General features: G+C 33.2%; 1 protein-coding gene across 9 annotated transcripts in view; it reads left to right on the top strand.

Annotated features, from left to right (window-relative positions):
• Nucleotides 1-22383, top strand: part of Kdm6a (lysine demethylase 6A) — a 223155-nt gene that overhangs the window by 192113 nt on the left and 8659 nt on the right. For all 9 annotated transcript variants that reach the window (XM_027927328.2, XM_071606603.1, XM_027927323.3 and 6 more), the window contains 8 exons: nucleotides 790-895; nucleotides 1508-1713; nucleotides 3677-3741; nucleotides 3816-3890; nucleotides 4652-4800; nucleotides 8448-8562; nucleotides 12015-12202; nucleotides 12970-13111. In XM_027927328.2, the coding sequence (XP_027783129.1) occupies nucleotides 790-895; nucleotides 1508-1713; nucleotides 3677-3741; nucleotides 3816-3890; nucleotides 4652-4800; nucleotides 8448-8562; nucleotides 12015-12202; nucleotides 12970-13111 (1046 nt within the window). The remainder of the gene's footprint in view (nucleotides 1-789; nucleotides 896-1507; nucleotides 1714-3676; nucleotides 3742-3815; nucleotides 3891-4651; nucleotides 4801-8447; nucleotides 8563-12014; nucleotides 12203-12969; nucleotides 13112-22383) is intronic.

A 22383-nucleotide genomic window follows, 5' to 3' on the forward strand; every position in this document is an offset into this window, starting at 1 on the left:
AATGAGTAGTTATTAATCCCTTTTTTCTAAAGGGAAGTAGTGGGATGGATGTGTAATAAAACGTTTTTAACTGAGGTCCAAGGGGAAAAATGCACAATTGAAATCTATCTTATGGGTCTTCTTTAGCCTACTTCACTTTGAGAATATATTTTTAAAATATTTTGATTTTCTTTATTCCCCTACTTTCTTTTGATTTTTTTTTTTAAAGCACATAGCATGAAATTTACCATTTCTGGATGTACAGTTATTCAGATTAAGCATGTTCACATCATTGTGCAATCCATTTCTGGCACATTTACATCTTGCTGAACTGAAAATCTACTCATTAAACAAAACCTCTTTTCCCCACTCTTCTCAGTCCCTGTCAACCTCTATTTCACTTTGTGCTTCTATGAATTTGACCACTTTATATGCCTCATGTAAGTGGAATCATAGAATATTAGTCTTTTTATGACTGGCTTATTTCACTTAGCATAATGTCCTCTGGGTTTATTCATAACATGTGATCCTTTTTAAGACTGAATAATACTTAACACACCTTGATTTTGATGTTTATGTTTTATTTCTCCCACATATTTCTTTCAAGATATAGCAAATGAGAAATGTATGTGGTTACTATCTAATTAAAACTAGAATCAAGAGACATAATGATAAAATCCTGTAAAATAGAAATATCAACACATATGATACATTATTTTAATCTCATTAAATAACGAGTATGAATTTGGGACATATCATTTAAATAAAAGCTGTTTTCCTGAGATCTAACCACGTGTTTTAATTTTGCAGTTGGAAAATAAACGTGATGCTTTCTTTCCTCCATTACATCAATTTTGTACAAATCCAAACAACCCTGTTACAGTAATACGTGGCCTTGCTGGAGCTCTTAAGTTAGGTAAGCTTTAAATAAAAAAGAAAAATGTTTGTATGATTTATTTTTTACTTTTATCTTCTAAAACACTGGTAGATAACTTTTGTTTTATTTTTCCATTTTTAAAAATATTTTCATTTTAACATTTGCTTCTCTCAGAGAAATGGAAAAAAATCTATCACATTTTTCATTCATTATTTGAATTTGTGATAGTGATATTGGTTACTGGTAATTTTGTGGTAGTTTTTAAATTAGCTTTTATTTTGGTTTAATTATATAATTGTGACTTAGGTTAACTCATAGAAGAAATTTTGAATATAAAAAGTGGGTGAGGTTTAATGTTACTGATATGTACTATAGCCCGTAAGTATTTCCCATCAGCAGAAATTATATAAGTGAAACTTTGATCTTTGGACACTTGTCTGTTGGGATGGCATGACAGTTAAGACTAGGGCTTCACTGTATGATTCTGCAAACTTGATACCTAGCTTAGAGTATATATAGAGCCTAGTTAGTTTTTAGGGGAACCAGGTGCTGTACTATAATTTATCTTTTTCTTAAAAAAGGAGGTGCAACTTTAAAACATTATTCTAAATATAGATTTTATTTACTAATTATTTTTATTTGTTTATAAAGACCTGGGACTTTTCTCTACTAAAACTTTGGTGGAAGCTAACAATGAACATATGGTAGAAGTGAGGACACAGTTGTTGCAACCAGCAGATGAAAACTGGGATCCCACTGGAACAAAGAAAATCTGGCATTGTGAAAGTAATAGATCTCATACTACGATTGCTAAATATGCACAATACCAAGCTTCTTCATTCCAAGAATCATTGAGAGTAAGTATTTTCTTCCTGAAGATTATTTTAGACTTTTAAAACTTATTTTATTTTGGAGTTTTGAAAGGACACATTATTTTTATAAGCATTTCATTATTTTGTATTATATAAAATACCTTGTAATTTCTATGCAGTTTGCTCTTAGTTAAGTCTAATCAATCCTATGGGCAAAGTGTAGTAAATATCATTGAGGAGAAATAGAATGACTGTCTAGCCAAAAAGATCCTTCATTTCTGGGATATTTCTATTTAGAGCAGTATAATTCTTTGTTTTGGGGGTTGTTCTTTGTGTTGTAGGATATCTAGTAGTATTCTTGGACTCTAAAGTATCTCCAGACATACCACATACTCCTAGAGGGCAAAATTGTCCCTGGTTGAGAACCAGTAATTTATCAAGTAAATAAAGCAAGGCTCATACTAAGTATGCTTTATGCTTGCAAAATTCCTAGTCTTATATCTCATCATTTTTTTTTTCTGCCTTACTAATATTATCTGATAGACAACTCTCAAGCTTAGTAGTTTGGCTACCAATCTTAGTCCATAAGAGAAAGCTAAAGGTGAGGTAGAAATTTAGAGGAATTATTTCAAAAGATATGGAGAATTATAAAATTTGAAAAATAAATAGAATTATTATTAAAAGACCTATATAAAACTTCTAGCACTAAAGCATTTTTAAAATCCTCTAGTAGTATAAGGAGAACTTTGTGAATTCTCCCACAAAGTAAACATAAAACACCCACAGAAATGAGTTTATTAAAGATATTAACTGAAATACTTGTCTGTGCTAAGTTGTTTCTTCTTCACATGTCCTATAGCTGATGCTTAATATGTGACTGAAAGTGTTTAATATGTAATTCATTAAATTTGTTTGTCTATTAAGAATTGTACCCTGAGTTCACATTTTTCAGTCAAGGCAGCATTTTGCCTATAAATTATGTGTTTGTGTTCCTTTCCCACTGCTGTTCCCTATATGCTACCAAAAGGGGGGGAAAAACAAATTCATCTAGTAAAAATCTGTTCTGCAACTTCCATGAGTTACACTGAATGCATTGTCCATATCCATCTCCATAGTGAACATTGTTAAGATGCTTCAACTACTTAGTAATATTTTGGTCAGGATAGACCAAAAAATTAAGCATTGTTCAAAGAATATCCAAGGAAGATTTGGACAAAGAGTTAAAAAAGCAAAGATAATAAGAGGCAGAATATTTAAATGGGAAAAGACCTATAACCAAAGGAAGGATGGTCTTTATTTGCTTTGAGGCATGGAGTAGAATATATGAAAATTTTACAAATGTTCAGAAATTATACATTTAAAGGGAAGGAAGACACAGTGTTAGTAAGCATTACTAACTCATAGATCATGGAACAGTGTTTAAAAGATACCACATTTGTGACACAAGAATTATAAATGAAAGTATATTTGCATTGAGAAGTGCTATATTTTTCAGCACTTAATTTCCATACTGATTTTGTAAATGTTTTGTCATTTATGTATAATCCATTGTGTAATAAAGATTTAACCCAGGAACAACTTCTTCCATTTGTCCATAATCAAGAGTAGAAACCATCTTACCCTCTGTTCTTATGCATATATGGCTATGTACTTGTGCACATGTCTGTGGGAGCTTAGAACATTTATCATCAAGGTTGAGACTTATCAGGCCTCTCCACTTAAGTTTTCTCTCCTCTTGAAAATGGAGCAAATATGAGAATCTGTAATGTAACTTTGTAGCTGCTGGAAGAAGTTGGATACCATGCCAAGTAGATTTGAATTTTCTTGGGTCTCTCTTTAAATTATTATCTTATTTCTTTGAAGAAATTTTATGTGTAAGATGCCTATAGAAACTTAGTTTCAAAACATAGATAATACCATTCAATCCAGATGTGAAGTTTTTTTAGTTGAATGATGAAAATGATAGCCAGTTGTGGAATACTAAGGTAGAATACTTTTCTTCTTATAGGAAGAAAATGAGAAAAGAAGTCACCATAAAGACCACTCAGATAGTGAATCTACATCTTCAGATAAGTAAGTCATTTTTAATGTTCACCTCATATTTATTTTACAAGGCATGTTTTTAATATTGTCTCTCTCTTCTTAAGTTCTGGGAGGAGGAGAAAAGGACCCTTTAAGACCATAAAGTTCGGGACCAACATTGACCTGTCTGATGACAAAAAGTAAGTCCTCATGGTAATATTTCTCTGAACTGATGCAAAGAAGTAGCCTTCTAAAGATAAAGATAGTCTGTAGCTTCCTTTTTTTTTAAGAGAGAATTTTTTTTTTTTTTTAATATTTATTTTTTAGTTTTCGGTGGACAGAGCATCTTTATTTTTATGTGGTGCTAAGGATCGAACCCAGTGCCCTGCACATGCCAGGCAAGCGCGCTACCGCTTGAGTCACATCCCCAGCCCTGCAGCTTCCTTTTGTATTTCATTCCTTGTCAGTTTTTTAAAGTTGTTATATGAGAGAATAAGGTAAAAAATGATTTTTTTTTTGCTAGACTTTATTATTATTTTTTTACTTAAAACCCTGGTACAGTTTTTACAATAAGACCCTGACTTGATGCTAATTACAGAATTATAAAATCACATTTATTAATTTTATGAAATAGAATTATGGAGCTGGGGTTGTGGCTCAGTGTTAGAGCACTTGCCTGGAACACGTGAGGTACTGGGTTTGATTCTCAGCACCATGTAAAAAAATAAAAATAATTTTAAAAAAAGAATTATAAAAATACGTATTAATGAAATAAGATTCTACAACACAACTATAAAAAATAGAAAATGAATTTCTTTTCACTCATTTACTTGGTCCATAGTTTTTATGCTTCTTTTCATAGGAATTTCTCTTTGAAAAAAATTTAAAAATTTAAGCATTTTCTATGCAAAAGTAAAATACTTACATATTTAATTATAACTCTTGATCTATTTTATTGCAGGTGGAAGTTGCAGCTACATGAGCTGACTAAACTTCCTGCTTTTGTGCGTGTTGTATCAGCAGGAAATCTTTTAAGCCACGTTGGTCATACCATACTGGGCATGAACACAGTTCAGTTGTACATGAAAGTTCCAGGAAGCAGAACACCAGGTAATTTTTATGAAGTAACATATCATTGAAAAGCATAATAAATAAAATATGAAATATGCATAGAGAACCAGTATCTTTCCATTTAAAATGAATAAAACTGAAAGGATTTTTCTTATTATAAGATTAGACTCTTTAATGGGGCTTAGATTATCATTTCTTCTTGGAATACCTTTTAAAATATAATAGCTAAGAGAGCGCTGTGGCCCTCGCCTTTAATCCCAGAATCTTGGGATGCCTAGGTAGGAGGACTGCAAATTCAAAGCCAGCCTCAGCAACTTATGGAGGCACTTAGCAACTCAGTGAGACCCTGTCTTTAAATAAAATATTTAAAAAGGGCTGGGGATGTAGTTCAGTGGTTAGACACCCCTGGGTTCAATCCTCAGCACCAAAATAAATAAATAAATAACTCTGTGTGTGTGTGTGTGTGTGTGTGTGTGTGTGTGTGTGTGTGTAATAGCTCAATAATAATGATTTGACTTTTAAAGGGGCATTGGAGCACCACTGGGAAAATAAACCTCTGTGGCCTAAAGACTCTGTTGTTGATTCCATCTGTTGCAGAGAATTACAGTACAGTGTTTTTCTGAACTTTTTTAAAACCACAATCATAAGAAATATATGTTTTCTGTCATGACCTAGTACATATGTATGTATACAGAACCATTTCATTGAACAGTACATTTTCTAAATTATTCCATTGTATTTAATTTTAAAAAGAAAGTGGAGGTTTCAGTCCTCTTATTGGATTGTCTGGACTTTGCCACTAACTAGACTTGTTGCTTTTGGCAAGTCACATCCCTTCTCTGGGTCTTTCTCTTTGTCAAATAAATTACCTTGTTTTTAGCCTTCAAATTTCTGTCCAACGCTAATGTGTCTCTTCTTTGTACCTCCGTGAATTGACATGAAATTTCACAAAGTGATGTTTGAAATATTTAATGGTTGCTGCAACCCTGGCAATAACGCTAGTTATTAATCTGGTTATTATCAGTTAGAGATAACTGATAATAACTAGTCAGCTATGTCAGTGTATACAAGCTGCATGTTTCTCTCAGTGCTTCAGTTTTCTACTTGAAGCAGACATGGTTTAAAAAGCAGACTTCTTGTCACCTTCTTAATGAATAAGAGTTTAAGAATCATTTCACAATAGGGTTGTGATACTTCTGGTTAACACAGGTCAGTGATTCTCAGTCCTGGCTGCTCATTTGAATCTCCTGATAAGCTTTGTAAAGATATATAATTGATCTCTGGGGATTGAGACGCAAGTATTATTAAATAAACAGAAATATGTTCCCCAGAGGTTTTTAGTATACAGCCAAAATTAGAACCATTGGTTGTAGTTTTTATTCTGAGTCCATTTAAAGCTCAGTTCTATGATGTTTTATCCATAGTTGAAGAAGAAAGAATTCTGGAATAAATAGTGAAAGAACTATGTTCTGCTCCACACTGTGTCATTACACACTAGTATAAGTACTGGGCAAACCATTTGAACTCAATAGTTAAGTTTTCTTACATATTTGTTATCACATTGGTTCTTAATTATTAAGGTTCATTTCAGTTGAAAACTTCTCCCATCCAATTTAAATTGTTTGGGGCAAATAACATTATCCTCCAGTCAAAAAGAATCCCTTTTTCATTACAAATATAATGGAAAAGAGTACTTCTTTGTAAAAAAAAAAAAAAAAAAAAAAAACCCAAGACTGTTCTTGGGTTTTTGTTTGTTTGGTTAATTCTCCAAAATTATCCTGTCTAATATTAAACAATTAATAATTATCTGAAGAATTCCTTTAGTATAGTAGTTTCCAGTAAAAATATAATACAAGTCACACATAATTTAAAATTTTTTGGTAGTTATGTTAAGGTTAAAAAAAAAGGTGAAATTTATTTTGACTTGTTATAGCCAAAATATTTCAACATGTAACCAATATAAAATTACAGAGATTTTTCACATACCAAGTCTTTCAAATGTAGTGTGTACTATGGAATTACTGCACCATTTCAACTTATATTTCAAGTAGTAATCAGACAATGCAGTCTTAAAGGAAATTTTGTATAATTTGTTCAGTTCAATTTAGAAAGCATTATTTTGAGTATTTTGTTAATGGGGGGTATATACTCCCTCTCAACACCCTCCACCTCCATCCTCACCCCCCCACACACACCTAGATTTACATAGATAAATATAAGTGGTACCTGTTTTAATGGATTTAACAATCAGACATGTATGTTCTAAATCAGAGAAATGCTCTCAGGCTCTATCCTAAGATTTTGTTTAGATAGTGGGGCCCCAACATTTATAATTTTAATTAGAGCTACATTTTATTAGTGTCCATGCCATTGGCACTTTGAACCACCTACCTAGTAGTAGTAGGTGACAGCTGTAAGTACTGAGAAACATTGAACTGCTTTCCCTGTTAGAATTCTGAGGTATGCAAAACACCTAGAATCTCCTTTAAGTTAGTCCTTTGGGGAAACCCCAGTCCAGTCAAAATGGACATATATAATTTCTTGGGAACAAAATCCACTCTACTTCTTCTAGAACCATGGACTCTGACACCAGGAACTCAGACTTTGTCTTTAAGTACACCACTCTACTAGTGATGGGGGTGGGGCCAGATTAAGTTAAAGTGCCACAAAAGAATATCTACCAGGTTTAAGTAACCTTTCCTCCTGTTCAAGCATTTTATTGGTTTATGTTAATCTGACTATCTTACCAAGTTCTGGCAAAGTTGTTTTAACAATTTTCATTGGAATTTTGGTGTTTCTGGAGAGGGACAGATATGCAGAGTCCCCACTTTGCTATTTTTACGGATGTCAATCCTTGGAGCAGCTACATTTTGAAAACCAGGCTTCTTGTTCCTTTTCTAATGTCCTAATACTGCTCATAAGAAATGGGGATTACAAAAAACGAAATGCCGAGTGTTTTCTTTGACACAAGGAGGCTGATTCATAGTGGGATAGGGAGCGGGAGCATGGGAGGAATAGCCGAACTCTAGATAGCGCAGAGGAGTTGGAGGGGAAGGGAGGGGGCATGGGGTTATTAATGATGGTGGAATGTGATGATCATTATTATCCAAAGTACATGAATTGGTGTGAATATACTATGTATACAACCAGAGATATGAAAAATTGTGCTCTATATGTGTAATAAGAATTGTAATGCATTGCGCTGTCATATAAAAAAAAGAAATGGGGATTAGTTCACAAGGAAAAAATGATATAAATATATATAATAGCTAGTATTTATTGCTTACTTTAATTTAGGCACTATTCTAAGCAATTGTTATTTCATTGATCTTCAAAACAACTCAGTGATTTTATAGTAATTGTTATTATATACTCTTACATAAAAGGAAACTTAGTTAGAAAGGCTTAACATCTTGCCCAAGTTCATGTAATTACTAAACCAAGGAGCCTGACTCCAGAGCCTAAGCTGGTAACTTCAATTTGTACTGTACTGCCTTCCATATTACTGAATGAGTTAGGAGTTGACCAGATTCAGTTCTGAAGTCAGACTTGACTCAAAAGTGCTATACCATAAAGAATTAAATATCTCTAGAACATTATCTGTCAAACATTTCTAATATTTCATTTCTAAAGACAAATTTTCCATAGAATTTATAGTGTGCTGATTTTTTATTTTCCCATTTTAGGGCATCAAGAAAATAACAACTTCTGTTCGGTTAACATAAACATTGGCCCAGGTGACTGTGAATGGTTTGTTGTTCCTGAAGGATACTGGGGTGTTCTGAATGACTTCTGTGAAAAGTAGGTTTCTAAGCTAAATTTTCTTTAAATATGATTATTAGAAAACAGTAATTGTAAAGGACAACTTACCAAATTGGATCCTAGTGGATATATAGCTAGTTTTTACTTATTGTTCAACAGAAAGTTCATTTTAAATGATTTGTTTCAAGACCTATTATTTGATACTATTGGAAATATTTAAAATGCCATGAAGCCACTCCATGCAATAGTAACAGTCATGAATTTAGAGGATATAAAGATTGAGTTATTATTTTAATTTTAAACTGATGCATAAATACTTGTTCATTTGAAAGGTGTGTATTCCAAGGGAAACACTGTTTTATTATAAATGGTTTAAGAAGGTAGAAGGAACTTTGTAATAACTGAAGCTTAAACATACTAATCTTTGCCTTAACATCATGATATGAGTTCTTATTAAAACCAGCAACTTTTCCTATAAAGAAATTTTACAGAATTTAATTAACTGCTTCAGATTGTTTTACCTAATGAAAGAATGTGCACAATGAGAATTGTTCCCTTTCTTATGATCCTAGAAATAGCCTTCATTTATTTGTGTCTGTGTTAAAGAATATTTTGAAAAAAAATTTTATCGGTTTAATTATTTCTGTAGCTAAACTTTATTTTTTTTCCTAGAAAAGCACTTATTATGTAAGCACCTGATATTTCCATTAAGTAATAACATTGGAAAATTATTATGGAATAAAAATTAAAAGCATAAATTGTACACATAATGGTCAGAATTTTGCCCCCACTGCAATTAGATAAAGGGGGAAAACTCGCCAAAAATGTTTACAATATGAGAATAATTTGAAAACTAATTATATATATTTTCTACATATTAAATCTGTCATTTCTTACTTTGGCTTAAGAATCTTGGCTGTGACTACCTGGATTTAGTCAGAAGTAAGTCAATAGTTAGGAAAAAAAGATCCAAAATTTCTTTATATACAGGCATGAGAGAATTATCTCTCACAGTCCTCGGTATTTACCTTGTAGGTTTCAAATGTACTAATAACTAACTTGACCCATTATTTCTTTTATGAACCAGCAGTCTGATAGTAGCAGAGAAAAACAGTAATATTATATGGGAAATCTCCAGTGTGCAACAGATTTTAATTTCTTAAATTTTGAGATCATTGTGTATTATTGAAGCTACAGTACAGTGAACCTTGTTCATTATTTCTGAGTAGGGATTGACTATTTTTAGGATAAGGTTTTCTTTCCTGTCTAAATGGAGCGGTGTCTTGGGAAAATGATAATTAGAATAGGCAGATGATGTCCAAAAAGCTTGGGCTTGGGGATAATAAAAATATCAAGTTTAGTATAAAGGGTTAGGTAAATTTAATAACTGATTTAGAGAAAGAGCATTTGCTGGGCTGGGGTTGTGGCTCAGTGGTAGAGCGCTTGCCTAGCATGTGTGAGGCACTGGGTTAGATTCTCAGCACCACATACAAATAAATAAAGTTCACGGACAACTAAAAAATACTTTAAAAAAAAAAAAGCATTTGCTGCCTTAGCATTTCACTGTAATTTTGTTTCACATAAGGGTTGTTTCTTCTGACATTGTGTCGGTAGTTTATTTTATGATGTTAAGTAGTACCTGTCTTGAAATAACAATTCTTTTTAATATATAATTGAAACAATTCTTACTTCTTTTTGTAAGTTTGTGGGGTTTATTGGTGTTGATTATTTGAAATTGCTCTCTTGTGGTTAGAAATTTTTCTCCAATTTTATCATGGCAAGACTTGAGTAAAATAGGGCTAGGATTGTGTTTGTAACTGTTTTTTTGTTTTTCGCTTTATTGACAACTTTTATCTGCACTGTGTCTACTTAGCTTTATTACAAACAGTAAGCCAATCCTTGTCACCTTGCAATTAGGCTGCTATTGGCAGTCTGTTCTAGACTTTCGAAGACTAGTTCATTTTTTAAGGGAGGCAGGCAGCGGGCTGTGGGGGTGGTGGTGGTACAGGACTAAGGTTTAATTTAGATCAGAGGTTTGTAAATTTTTTTCCATAAAGGGCCAGAGAATAAATATTTTAGGCTTTACTCGTTATATGGTCTCTGTCATAACTGTATCATAATGCAAAAGCAGAGATAATCTGTAAATGAATGGGCATGGCTGTGTTCTAATGAAAGTTTTACTTATAAGAACAAGGAGCAGGGGCCATGGGCTATAATTTGCTGACACTTGGTCTAGCATAAAATTAAATTCAAACCAATAAAACAATTTCAAAAATATACTTTATCATATACTTCAGCACAAAACACAAAGTGAAAGTTATTTCTCAGTTCCTAAGGAAAAGAATATCTACTGGGGCTGGAGTTGTAGCTCAATGGTAGAGTGCTTGCCTCACACAAGTGAGGCACTGGGTTTGATCCTCAGCACCACATAAAAATAAATAAACAAAATAAAGCACTGTGTCCATCTACAACTAATATATATTATACATTTTTTTAAAAAGAATATATCTACTGTATAAGTACTTCCTTCCCAAAAATGTAAAATCTGAAGTAGTTAATTGAAATTCATAAAATTATCTTACAGGAAAAGTTGCTATATATTTTATGATGTACTTCATATTATGATGGAGACTAATAAGAAGCCAGATATTGAAATAGAAGCTTAGTAATATGACCTGTAGAGTTGTTTCCGCAGTATATTGGTGGTAGTAGTATGTGATTGTTTGCTTTTGATAAAGTTGGTTTCAACTGCATAATTTGAATCAGTGGATCATTCAAACCATATAGAAACTGACATCTTGTCTCCCTTTTCAAAACAGTAGTAGAGACCATTTCTATCTTTTCCTTTCCCTCAGAAATTGTGGGAAGTTTCTAATACTTATATTACCATAATGTTCCTATTTACATATTTAAATGACTTGATATCATCTCCACCTTCCATTTACCTTTAAGGGATTTCCAGGTACTCCACAGAGTTTAATGAAAAATAGTCTAGCCTGGTGTTGTTGCACATTCCTGTAATCCCAGTAGAGCAGGAAGCTGAGGCAGGAGAATTGCAAGTTTGAGCCAGCCTTGCCAACTTATCAACACCTTGTCTCAAAATAAAAAATAAAAAAGGACTGGGATATAGCTCAGTGGTATAGAGTACCCCTGGGTTCAATCCTTAGTCCCCCACCTCCAAGGAAAAAAATGTCTTCATTGAAATGAAATGAAATGAATGAATTACCGAAGTATTACTTTAAAATAGCTTTGAATTTCTTTGGAATCTTTGAAAAATTAATTTAAGGTAGTAATACTAGTGTTCAGATAAGTTGTTCAATACTGAACTAATTAATTTCATACTCTTTATATACATATAGCAGTTTTTATTGTGCAAGTGCTTAAATTTCACTAAAATAGATTAATATTATTTAAAAACTTGTGATATTTCAGTCTTATAAAGAGCTTATTAAAGTTACCTGATCCATCTGTACTGTTGTTTCTTATTTCAGAAATAATTTGAATTTCCTAATGGGTTCTTGGTGGCCCAACCTTGAAGATCTTTATGAAGCAAATGTTCCAGTGTATAGGTTTATTCAGCGACCTGGAGATTTGGTCTGGATAAATGCAGGCACTGTTCATTGGGTTCAGGCTATTGGCTGGTGCAACAACATTGCTTGGAATGTTGGTCCACTTACAGGTATTTTAAAGAATATGCTTTAAAAAATAGTTTAATTTAAAGGCTTATAATATGTATATTCTTTTTTTCCTTGAATATAACTCACTAAATTTTATATTGGAAGATGAGTGTCTCCTTGCACCAAATTTCAGTTTTTAGTAGAAATTAAATTCAAGTCAACAATTGGAAATCTAAGGCCATAAATCTCAGCAAACAACAAGTTTATTTGTTTATATAAATAGAAGATGTATTTCAATTTTTAGAGTGCTTGATTTTATTTTATAAAGGAAACATTTTATGGGAAAAAGCAAAGTACAAATTTATTCTTTCAAATTTTTCTTTTGTATGCCATATAAATAGCCCTACTATGTAAAAATCTGTTTGAATTATGCCTACATTCAGGCAGTATTAGCTTAAGGTTAAGAATATGGCCTTTAGAGCCAGAAATACCTGGATTTGGACCAGGACCTGGTTCTTGTAACTTTGGGCAAGTTATTTAATTTCTCTAGTCCTTGATTTCTTCGTCTATATTATGAAGATAATTTGTAAGGCATTGGTAATAATTAAATGAGATAATGGTAAAATTAGCTCAGCACAATGCCTGGCACATAGTCATAGGAAGTACTCTTTTTATATAATTGATTCTATCATAAAATATAAAAATGATATTTGTAGTATTTTGAGGTTTTCAAAATTGGTGTTGAAGATATCACCTGAGAGAGTGATAATGGTTATCTTCATATCTTTCGATACTTTGGGTTGCATTATAACTGTTTTTTTTTTCCTAGCCTGCCAGTATAAATTGGCAGTGGAACGGTACGAATGGAACAAATTGCAAAGTGTGAAGTCAATAGTACCCATGGTTCATCTTTCCTGGAATATGGCACGAAATATCAAGGTCTCAGATCCAAAGCTTTTTGAAATGATTAAGTAAGTGCTTTCTAAAACTGCTGTAGTCCCTCTCTTTTTGGGGGAGTGTTAACTATTAAATACCTTTTTTTTCCCCATAGAATTATGTTGACATTAAAAGAAAGTGTCCAGAAGTCTAGCAAAATGTAATATGAGAATCCACATGTTAAAAATACCTTTCCCTTCCAAATAGCCCGCTGTGGTACAGAAAAGAACAAAAGCATAAATGATTCTAAACTAGTAGATTCACATTCTTGTGTTTACTTACCCCCTCCTCTCTGAACAACCTTATTTCCCAAGAGACATTAGTTTTAATATTGAAAATCTGCTCTTAGTAACTGAAGGGATAATAGCATCATAGAATAATTGCTGTTATGGAGAAATTAAAAGTTAATACAGGGATTTGACTAAACTATTAATTTCTTTTGTTTAAATTATCCATCTTGTCCCTATTCATAGCTGCTTTAAAAACTTAATACAGTTTATATAAATTCTTGTCTAGTACCTTAGTTTAAATACATATACACTAATAAGCTTCTCATTTATTGTCACAGTTTCTATCCTATTTTGTAAATCTAATAAGCTTCTCATTTATTGTCACAGTTTCTATCCTATTTTGTAAATCTGTTTAGAAATATATGTTTTCAAATAGTGCTATATGGCAGTGTTCCTGTAAATTATGTTTTCTACTACTACCCCTACCTGCCCAAAGGTGGAGAATTCTGGTCAAAGAAATTTATTAAATAAAGTCGAACAAGTCCTTTATTTTAAATTTATTCTCTGTAAAAATTTTTAAATACTGTATGTGTTGATGTGTTTTATAAATAGAAGTTACGTGTATTTCCCAAATTTATTTGACCAGTATCTTTTTAAGAATTGATCTCCTCAACTCATTTTGGAATATGCTGTTTTATACTCATGGATGAATTAATTTTGTTTTAGTCTTTGTTAAAATAGTATTTACACTCATTGTTATTCCTGCAGGTATATTAATTTGGTCAGCATGTATTGTTTTCAGAATGCTGTCTTTTGAAAGTAATCCTCGCTTACTAAAATTTTTTCAAACCTAAATCTAAAATTTTATTCAAACAAAAATTGTGTGGGCTAGGTAACATGCCTGTGAATTTTCTTATGACACAGTCCAATAATGTATAAATTCCTTAAAACATTGAATCTTAGGCACTATATTCCCTATAAATATATAATTGGCAGTGGAGGAGGGGTGTCTGTATCTCAGAATGGTACTTTGCTCTCTGAACAATAAGTTCAGTATTTTTGGTAGAGCAAGGAGGATGACCTAAAGTCCCTGAAGATGGTTAGTTAAGTTGGAGATAGGCATAAACTAAATGCTAATTCAGATAAACTAAAGGTAAAGGGATATGCAATACCATTTATCTAACAGCTATGTAGATTGGAAGTGTCTTATCTCATTTTGGATAGATAAGGATTTTATAATTGGAAGGATTTTAAAGGGCATTTACTAAAAATTTCTACTTAATATTCGAGTAATCCTGCTTGTAGCATTCATAATTTATACTAATCTAAGGACATCTCTCTCTTTTTTTTTAAAGAGAGAGAGAGAGAACTTTTTAATATTTTTTTTTTTAGTTTTCGGTGGACACAACATCTTTATTTTTTTTATTTTTATGTGGTGCTGAGGATCAAACCTAGCGCCCACGCATTCCAGGCAAGCATGTTACCGCTTGAGCCACATCCCCAGCCCTAATGACGTCTCTTTACCTCACTATAATTCTGTAAAGTTTTTTACTAATTTATCTAAAATCTACATGTTGCTTGGTTCCAATTCCCTCAAATATACTGAGATGGGTACAGAATATATTCCATTTAACAAGTGCTTTAGAACCAACTCTGGGCCAGATACCATCCTACACACTAAAGGACAAAGCATTGTTATAAGACAAAATCCCTGTGTTCAAGAGGCTCAAATTCCAGGGGAGCAAGACAGACTCCCAAGCAGGAAGTCTAAGAAGCAATTTATCTGTATGATTAAGGTAAAATAGAATAATATTTTGGTGGGAGAAGCTGATAGTATTTCTTTGGCCAAAGTGATCAGGGAAAGTATCTGAGAGGGTCCTTAGCCCTGGAAAATGAGATGAAGTCATTAGTATACAGATCTAGGGATAGAACATTTCAGATCCAGAGTACAAGTGAAGGCTGAATTAGGAACAGTATGAGCATGTTTATGGGACAGAAGAAGCCAGTGTGACTATAGCAGAATGAGAAAACATAAGAGTGGTAGCAGTAAGCTCAGTGAAGTGAGCAGCAGGAATGAGATTGTACGTGGACTTTTAGGACATAGGTAAAGAGTCTATATATTTATTGAAAGTGTTACAGATTACTATTAGAGGATTTTAAGCAGGGGGAGGGGAATAAGTTCTAATTTTACCATTAAGAAAATGGATCTGAGCTGGGCACAGTAGCACATACCTGAAATCCTAGTGGCTCCGGAGGATGAGGCAGGAGGATCGCAAGTTCAAAGCCAGCCTCAGCAATTTAGCAAAGCCCTAAGCAACTTATCATCACCTTGTCCCTAAATAAAATATTTTTAAAAGGGATGAGGATGTGGCTCAGTATTTAAGTGCCCCTGGGTTCAATCCCTGGTTCCAAAAAGAAAAATAGAAAATAGATCTGGTTGCCTTGTGGATTACAAGGGGCAAGGGTAGAGGTAGTAAGGATGGTTTGGAGGCTATCAGGCAATTACATTAGGGACCAGCTTGGGCAGAGATTTGCCTGTGAAAGTGAAGAGAGGGACAAACTAGGGACTGTTGTAGAGCCAAAGCTCACTGAACTTTCTCGTAAATTGGGTGGTGGAGTAAGGGAAAAAGGAACCAGTAAAAAACTCTTGCCAGTATTGTTCTTCCTACCCGATTTTGGGTAATTTAAACAGCGTTTACCTCTATCATTTCTATTTCTTACCCCACCTTCATCAAACTTGCCATAATTCTGGACTCCTTCCAGTTGATCACTGTCCCTCTTAATAAATATGAAGTCTTGGACATTGATACTGGTATTATCTTTGTTATAAAGTTGCCCTGTGTTGAAATTGGACACACAAAATTTGGGTGTTTTTCACTTATAATTATTGGTAATAAAGTTGTTTCTTAATGCCTGCCTTCTTTCATATTTTAACTTAAAAGAACATCCATGCTTATCTATACACCATTTGATCCAGCACTACAAAATGACTAATCCTTTGAACCTTGATTATTCATTTTATTAAGAATTCTGCTACTAGCTTGAATTTTCATTGAGATATGATTAGCAAGCATTTATTGTCATCAGACCAGTGAAGATGTTAACCACAAGTCCAGACCCCTAGGCGTTGCTTTATAAAGCTTCCTTTTAAAAATACAATCATTCAGCCATTGCTAAAACTGTACTTTCACCAGCCAACATTGCTCCCATTCCTTCATTTAATGAGTGTTTAGTGACTGAATATAAGACTCTGGGCTAGGCACTAAGGATTTATAAATATATATTTATAAGCACATGTAAGTACATATTTATGTATACTAGATCCCATTAGGGTATATAAGTAAATATAATGAAGGAAATACAGTGATATAGTCATTGAAGTCTCTGCAGCTCACAGAATCCCAGATGTCTTTTTAAGCTCTTCATTCTAGGGAGAAATGTATTTTGTGTGATGGGTGAAAATGTGGAGGCAGGGAAAGGCAAAAAGAATAGCATCTCAAGTCAGCTTAAGACCAGACTCTTGCTCCATCAGGAAATGCCTCAGTTGATCCATAAAATGAAAGTATACATATTTAGTGTTTAAGTTAATATAGTCACGTTTTCTTCCAGTGAAGGAGTGAATCTCTTCTGTAGAGCACAGGGTGAAATAGTTGATTTATGTAGAAAGGTCATGTTATATGACATGTGCCAGCCAGTCTTCAACTACTAAAATCATACTCAGCATGGTAAGCTGCTTATACTCTGAGAGGCTCAGGGGAACTCTTGACTCTCTAGAGGAACTGCAAATGCATACTTCCTCTGGGTCATCTTCTCTTCCGCCTGCTCTCTTTCTCTTCCTTGGTCCATTTGCCTTGCTTTCTCTCTCCTGATCTCCTTCCCTAATGTGTCTTTGGTAAGAAACAGTGAGACAACACAGAATTAAGACACTTCCGAGAGGGTAAAATTCAGGAAAGGCCTCACCAAAGAAGTACAACAGCTCCACAGTCTCTTATCCTAACCCCTTTATGCCAAATGTGTTTGGGAATTCAGAACTTTTTAGTTTTAGGGAAAAAAAATCTTTTTTTTCCTTACAGTAGGGTATCTTATGGCTAGAATCAAACACATTAATATTTCTATAGTAAAATATTAATAGTTACTAATGAGCTAAATGAAACCTATAAATAGCTCCAGGTCAAGTTTCAATACAAATGAGTTTATGGAAAATTTGTGAGGTAATAATAAGAACTTATGAACCTGTAGTTGTACTGGGTGGTTTAATTATGGGACATGGTGGCATCTCCTATTGTGATCTACTAATTCCTCATTATCATTTTGAGGACAAATTACCTGTTCTTTTAACAAGTCAACATAACTCGTTTTTTTCTTTGCACTTTCAAGTTCAAGTAGGATCTTAAAATTCTATAAAGTCCTTTATCTAAGTAAGTCATTTAGTAAATCTCTTCCAATTTTAAAACCTAATCATTTTACACACTAATATCCATACTTTGCTTCACAGTTTTCCAAATACTTGCTATATTGGCATGAGTCAAAAGAATATTCATTATCTTGATTTCTTATTTCTTTTCATAATGCAGTAAACTCAACTTGGAAAGTTCACAGCCTGACTCCTTAGGAGAATTTTAGTGGGAGCTCAGTGTATAACTTTGATTTCATTTAACTGTTTCAGTGAACATAAGCTTTTCTCTATATACCTCGTATACTGCAAATGAGCTTAGTTTCTCCTTTATTCCAAACTTTTAAAATGTCATTCTTAGGTTTAAGCTTTCATATTAGTTAAAGAGTACATATTTAAACTTTTGTTGCTAAAAAATTTAGATAGGCTTAACACTGGCAAAATGTACTAATGAGAAGCCTTTAGAATTTTTAATAATCAAATTTGCATGCCAATCACTTAGCAATAAGACAAAATATTAAATGGAAGGCAGAAGATTTAGAGGCATGAATTAGAAGGTAATTGCTACAGTTTAGACAAGGGGAGAGTCTAAGGTTAGAGGGTAAAACAAATTGCACTTGAGGATTGATTGGTGGAGATAAGAAAGAAATCTTTATTGTTGGACTTTGGTTTGGTCCACGTAGTAGAGCGTTTATGCTTATTAACTGGGAGTAAAGGAAGACAAGTGGAAATGGATCAGCTAAAGGGAATGAGGATTACCAACTTGGCTGACCTTAGATACACAGAACTTGAACTCTTTCTATGAGGGTTTAAGTCAAAATTTCTATTTAAATGCCCAGATGGATACATGGTTGTATTGGAAAATGAGTCAGAAATACGCATTTGTAGCTTTCAACTGACTATGATAAGGAGTTACCATTCAGGTATTAGCTGTTGAGTTTTCTGGACCATTAGTTGTTTTTAAAATGGAACAGTACCCACACAAAGAAATGAAAAGTTAAAGCTACCAGTCATTTCCTTTAATTCACTGAACTGTAACAGTTTTTCCATGTTAAGATATCTTCTTCTCCTTTAAAATACATATTGCTGCCCTCTGACTTGTTTGTATTTTTTTATCTAGCTTTTATTTTGAAAAATTTAAAATCTACATCTACAACAAAAAGTTGATAGAATAATACAGTAAATATCTATATAACCTAAACTGGGTTCATCAGATAAGTTTTTGCCACATTTACTTGCCACATTTACTTAGCAGTCTCTATATACACATGCGTATGTGTATACTGTTTTGGCTGAGCCACATGAAAAAGTGATTTGTAGACATTATGACTTGTCATCTCAAATACTTCATTATGCATCTCTAAGAATAAGTATAGTCTTAGCTGGGCATGGTGGCACATGCCTGTAATCCCAGTTACTTAGGAAACTTAGACAGGAGGGTTAGAAGTTTGAGGCCAGCCTCAGCAACTTAACAGGACCATCTCAAAATAAAAAGGACTGGGGATGTAGTTCATTGGTAAAGACTTCCTGGGTTCAATTCAATACCCCCCCCCCAACTCCTTCCAAAAAGAATATTTTCCCACATAAGCATCATACCATTTACTATAGCTCAGAAATATGAAATTCAGTAGAATTACCTAGTATACAGTCTACATTTAGATTCCCCAACAGAAAAAAGGGAAAAAAAATACATTTCCCTACCAATGTAAAAATGTCTTCTTAGCTTTTGCCTCACCTCACCACACCACCTTAATCCAGACTGAATCAAATTTCACCTTGAATTCTGTTTATAGTCTTTGCATCTTCTTTAGTCACTTTTAAAAAAAAAATCTGTAATCATGATATTTTCTTTTTGCAGATAGCAATTCAAAAAACTATTGATGAACTGTTTTCTTTTGGTCAACTCTTTTGCCACTCTAGTATAAACTGTGTTATAGATTTTTTCATTTGTGGGTCCTGAGTAAACCAAGTTATACTAAAAAGGTACTTTAAAACTTAAAATTAGGGATGGGGAAATTACTTTTATTTTTTATCCATCTTCATCAAATCATAGTCTTTATCCTGTGTTTTTAACTTTAAAAAACAGGTTAATGAAGAGTTAAAGGAAACATTTACTCTTTGCAAATTCATGATTCCATTTTCGGATATTTGAGACACATTACTTTAGTCTACATTTTCTCCCTGTATAGTATTGAGATTCTTTACTTCACTCTCATAAGGTTCATACATTGCTTATGTTTTACCATTTAAGTATCCTTTTAACAAGATCCTTGAAAGGAATTGAAATGTTAGTATAGCAGATGAACTCTGAAAACTATTGGTACTGATGCAGTTTCCCTGTAGATAACAGCCTTACAAAATAAATAGTCTTTGAGGTATAATTGAATGGTTTAATCTCAATGGTAGAGAAAGCCAACCCCCAAGAAATATGGTATACATTTTTGTAATCATGGTGGATGATTAGCAAGTTAATACAATGGTAATATGTTGCCAATACATTAGGAAGCTATTTTCTTCAACAATTTTGTTAGTTTCACCTATGTCTTGGTGGTTAAATAGTTCAATAAATACGTCAAAAATAGAATGCCAAGGACTGTGTTTTCTTCTGAAAAGTTCAATATTAGGAAGGTTGAGGAGGAGCATTATCAGATAGTAAAAAAGAATGGAAAGTTAATTTTCAGAATACATATTTTCATCCACCTCCCTATAATCTGCCAAATAATTATATGTTCTAAAATTACTAATAACATATAAGCCAGTAGTTGAAAATAAATTCTCTAAAATTTCAACAATACCAGTCTGTCTTAAACTACTCCCCCACAGACTTAATTTCTTATCCTATCATTTTGTCATTCTTTTGAGTATGATATAAAGCACTGCTCTTCTTTCATTTTTAAATGTACCATCTTTTACATACATAATATTGATGCCTCATGTGCTTTCTTTTTGTCTTTTGTGTATGTGTGATCACTGTGTGTTATTTTCCTCCACCCCTCCTTTTTAAAATTTTTCCTAAGTCTTAGATTCTGTGCTGTTTAATATCCCAATGAAATATTACAGAAGGGGTAGCATAGTTTAGTTGTCTGGAATCTGCCCTATCTTCATATCTTGGCTTCTCCATTTACTGGCTGAGGGACTGGGCAGATTACTAAATCTATTAGTCTTTGTTTCCTCTTCTGAAAATGGGTATAATAATATCTTTTTATGTAGCTTTAGTGGGCCTTGCATTGAGTAAGCACTCAGTAAGTGGTAGCTATTGTTATAGTTAATATTAATTATAGAAACCCTAGTCACCAGTATTTTTTTGTTTGTTTGTAAAGTTAATACTTATGGACCTAGTACAGTGGTTCTAAAATGCACGCAGTTTTTCTTCCATGGGGCACTTATGATAATGTCATCACTTAGGTGGGAGGGGTGCTACTAGCATTTTGGGGTAGGGAGTAGCGATGCTGCTAAACAGCCTATAGTGCACAGGCCAGCTCCAAACAACAAAGAACTATTCAGCCCAAAATACCAGCGGTGCTCAGATTGAGAAACCTTAAAGGAATCTAGTCTAAATACTTTTAGAATAATTTTTGTTTTCTTTTCAGTGTATTAACTATTGTACTTTGACACATCACAATTTTTTCAAATTAAAAAATCAGTGTATTCAGAATCAGAAATTTGGACTTCTGTATGAAAACTTCTGTGTTTTCCATCTCCCTTTACCTGAAAACTTCAGTTTAGTAATTATATAATTATTTTAACATGAATTAAGAGTTTTGACATAATAACATTAGTTAGCTGGGTATGGTGGTATCTACCTGTAATCCCAGTGGCTCAGGAGACTGAGGCAGAAGGATTGCAAGTTCAAGGCCAGTCTCAGCAACTTAGTGAGACCCTGTCTCAAAATTAAAATTTAAAAAACAATAAAATAAAAACAAAAAATAGGCTGGGGATGTGGGTCAGCAGTAAAGCACCCCTGGGTTGAATCCATAGTACTACTACTACTACTACTACTAATAATAATAATAATAATAATAATACTTAATGTTTATGGAACACTAATTGCCAGGCACCAATTTAAGCATTTTATGAAACATACATAATCCTCATAACAGCACTCTTAAGTGTCCCCATCTAACAACTGAGGAAACGGAAGCACAGAGAATAGGAAGTGTGTGTGAAGCTAAAATTTGAACCCAGGCAGTCTAGGTCTAGAAACTGCTCTTGCCTATTCCATTAGCTGTCTCTCTCTGGTCTCTTAGGGTCTTGGTGATAAAAATGCAATGATCTGTGAAGTTTGAATGTATTAGTATGTATTAGAAAATACAAATTTTTGTATTTTAGACACTGTTTTCAATTTTGTCACTTTTTGTGGTGACCAATGAATCTTAGGATCAGGCAAGTTAGGTACACCCTGGAGTAGATTAGATCTTTTAGAATTGTGATTTTTAAAAATCTTTATTTCACACATATTATTGGTCATTACCTTATCTATATAACATAAACTTTATCATAAGTACAGAGTTTTTAAATAAAAGTTAAAATAAACTTAACTTCCCTTTTCCCTTTGCCCATTTTTAAATGGATAAATGAGGTGTTCTGCAATTGTCATAGCCAACTGGCCTAATGTCTTAAGCAGAATTTCTCCTAGCACTATGCAGAAATAATGGTATAGCCACAAAGACCAGTCTATAGTTAG

This window comes from Marmota flaviventris, chromosome X (genome assembly GCF_047511675.1).
Source record: "Marmota flaviventris isolate mMarFla1 chromosome X, mMarFla1.hap1, whole genome shotgun sequence".
Lineage (NCBI taxonomy): Eukaryota > Metazoa > Chordata > Mammalia > Rodentia > Sciuridae > Marmota > Marmota flaviventris.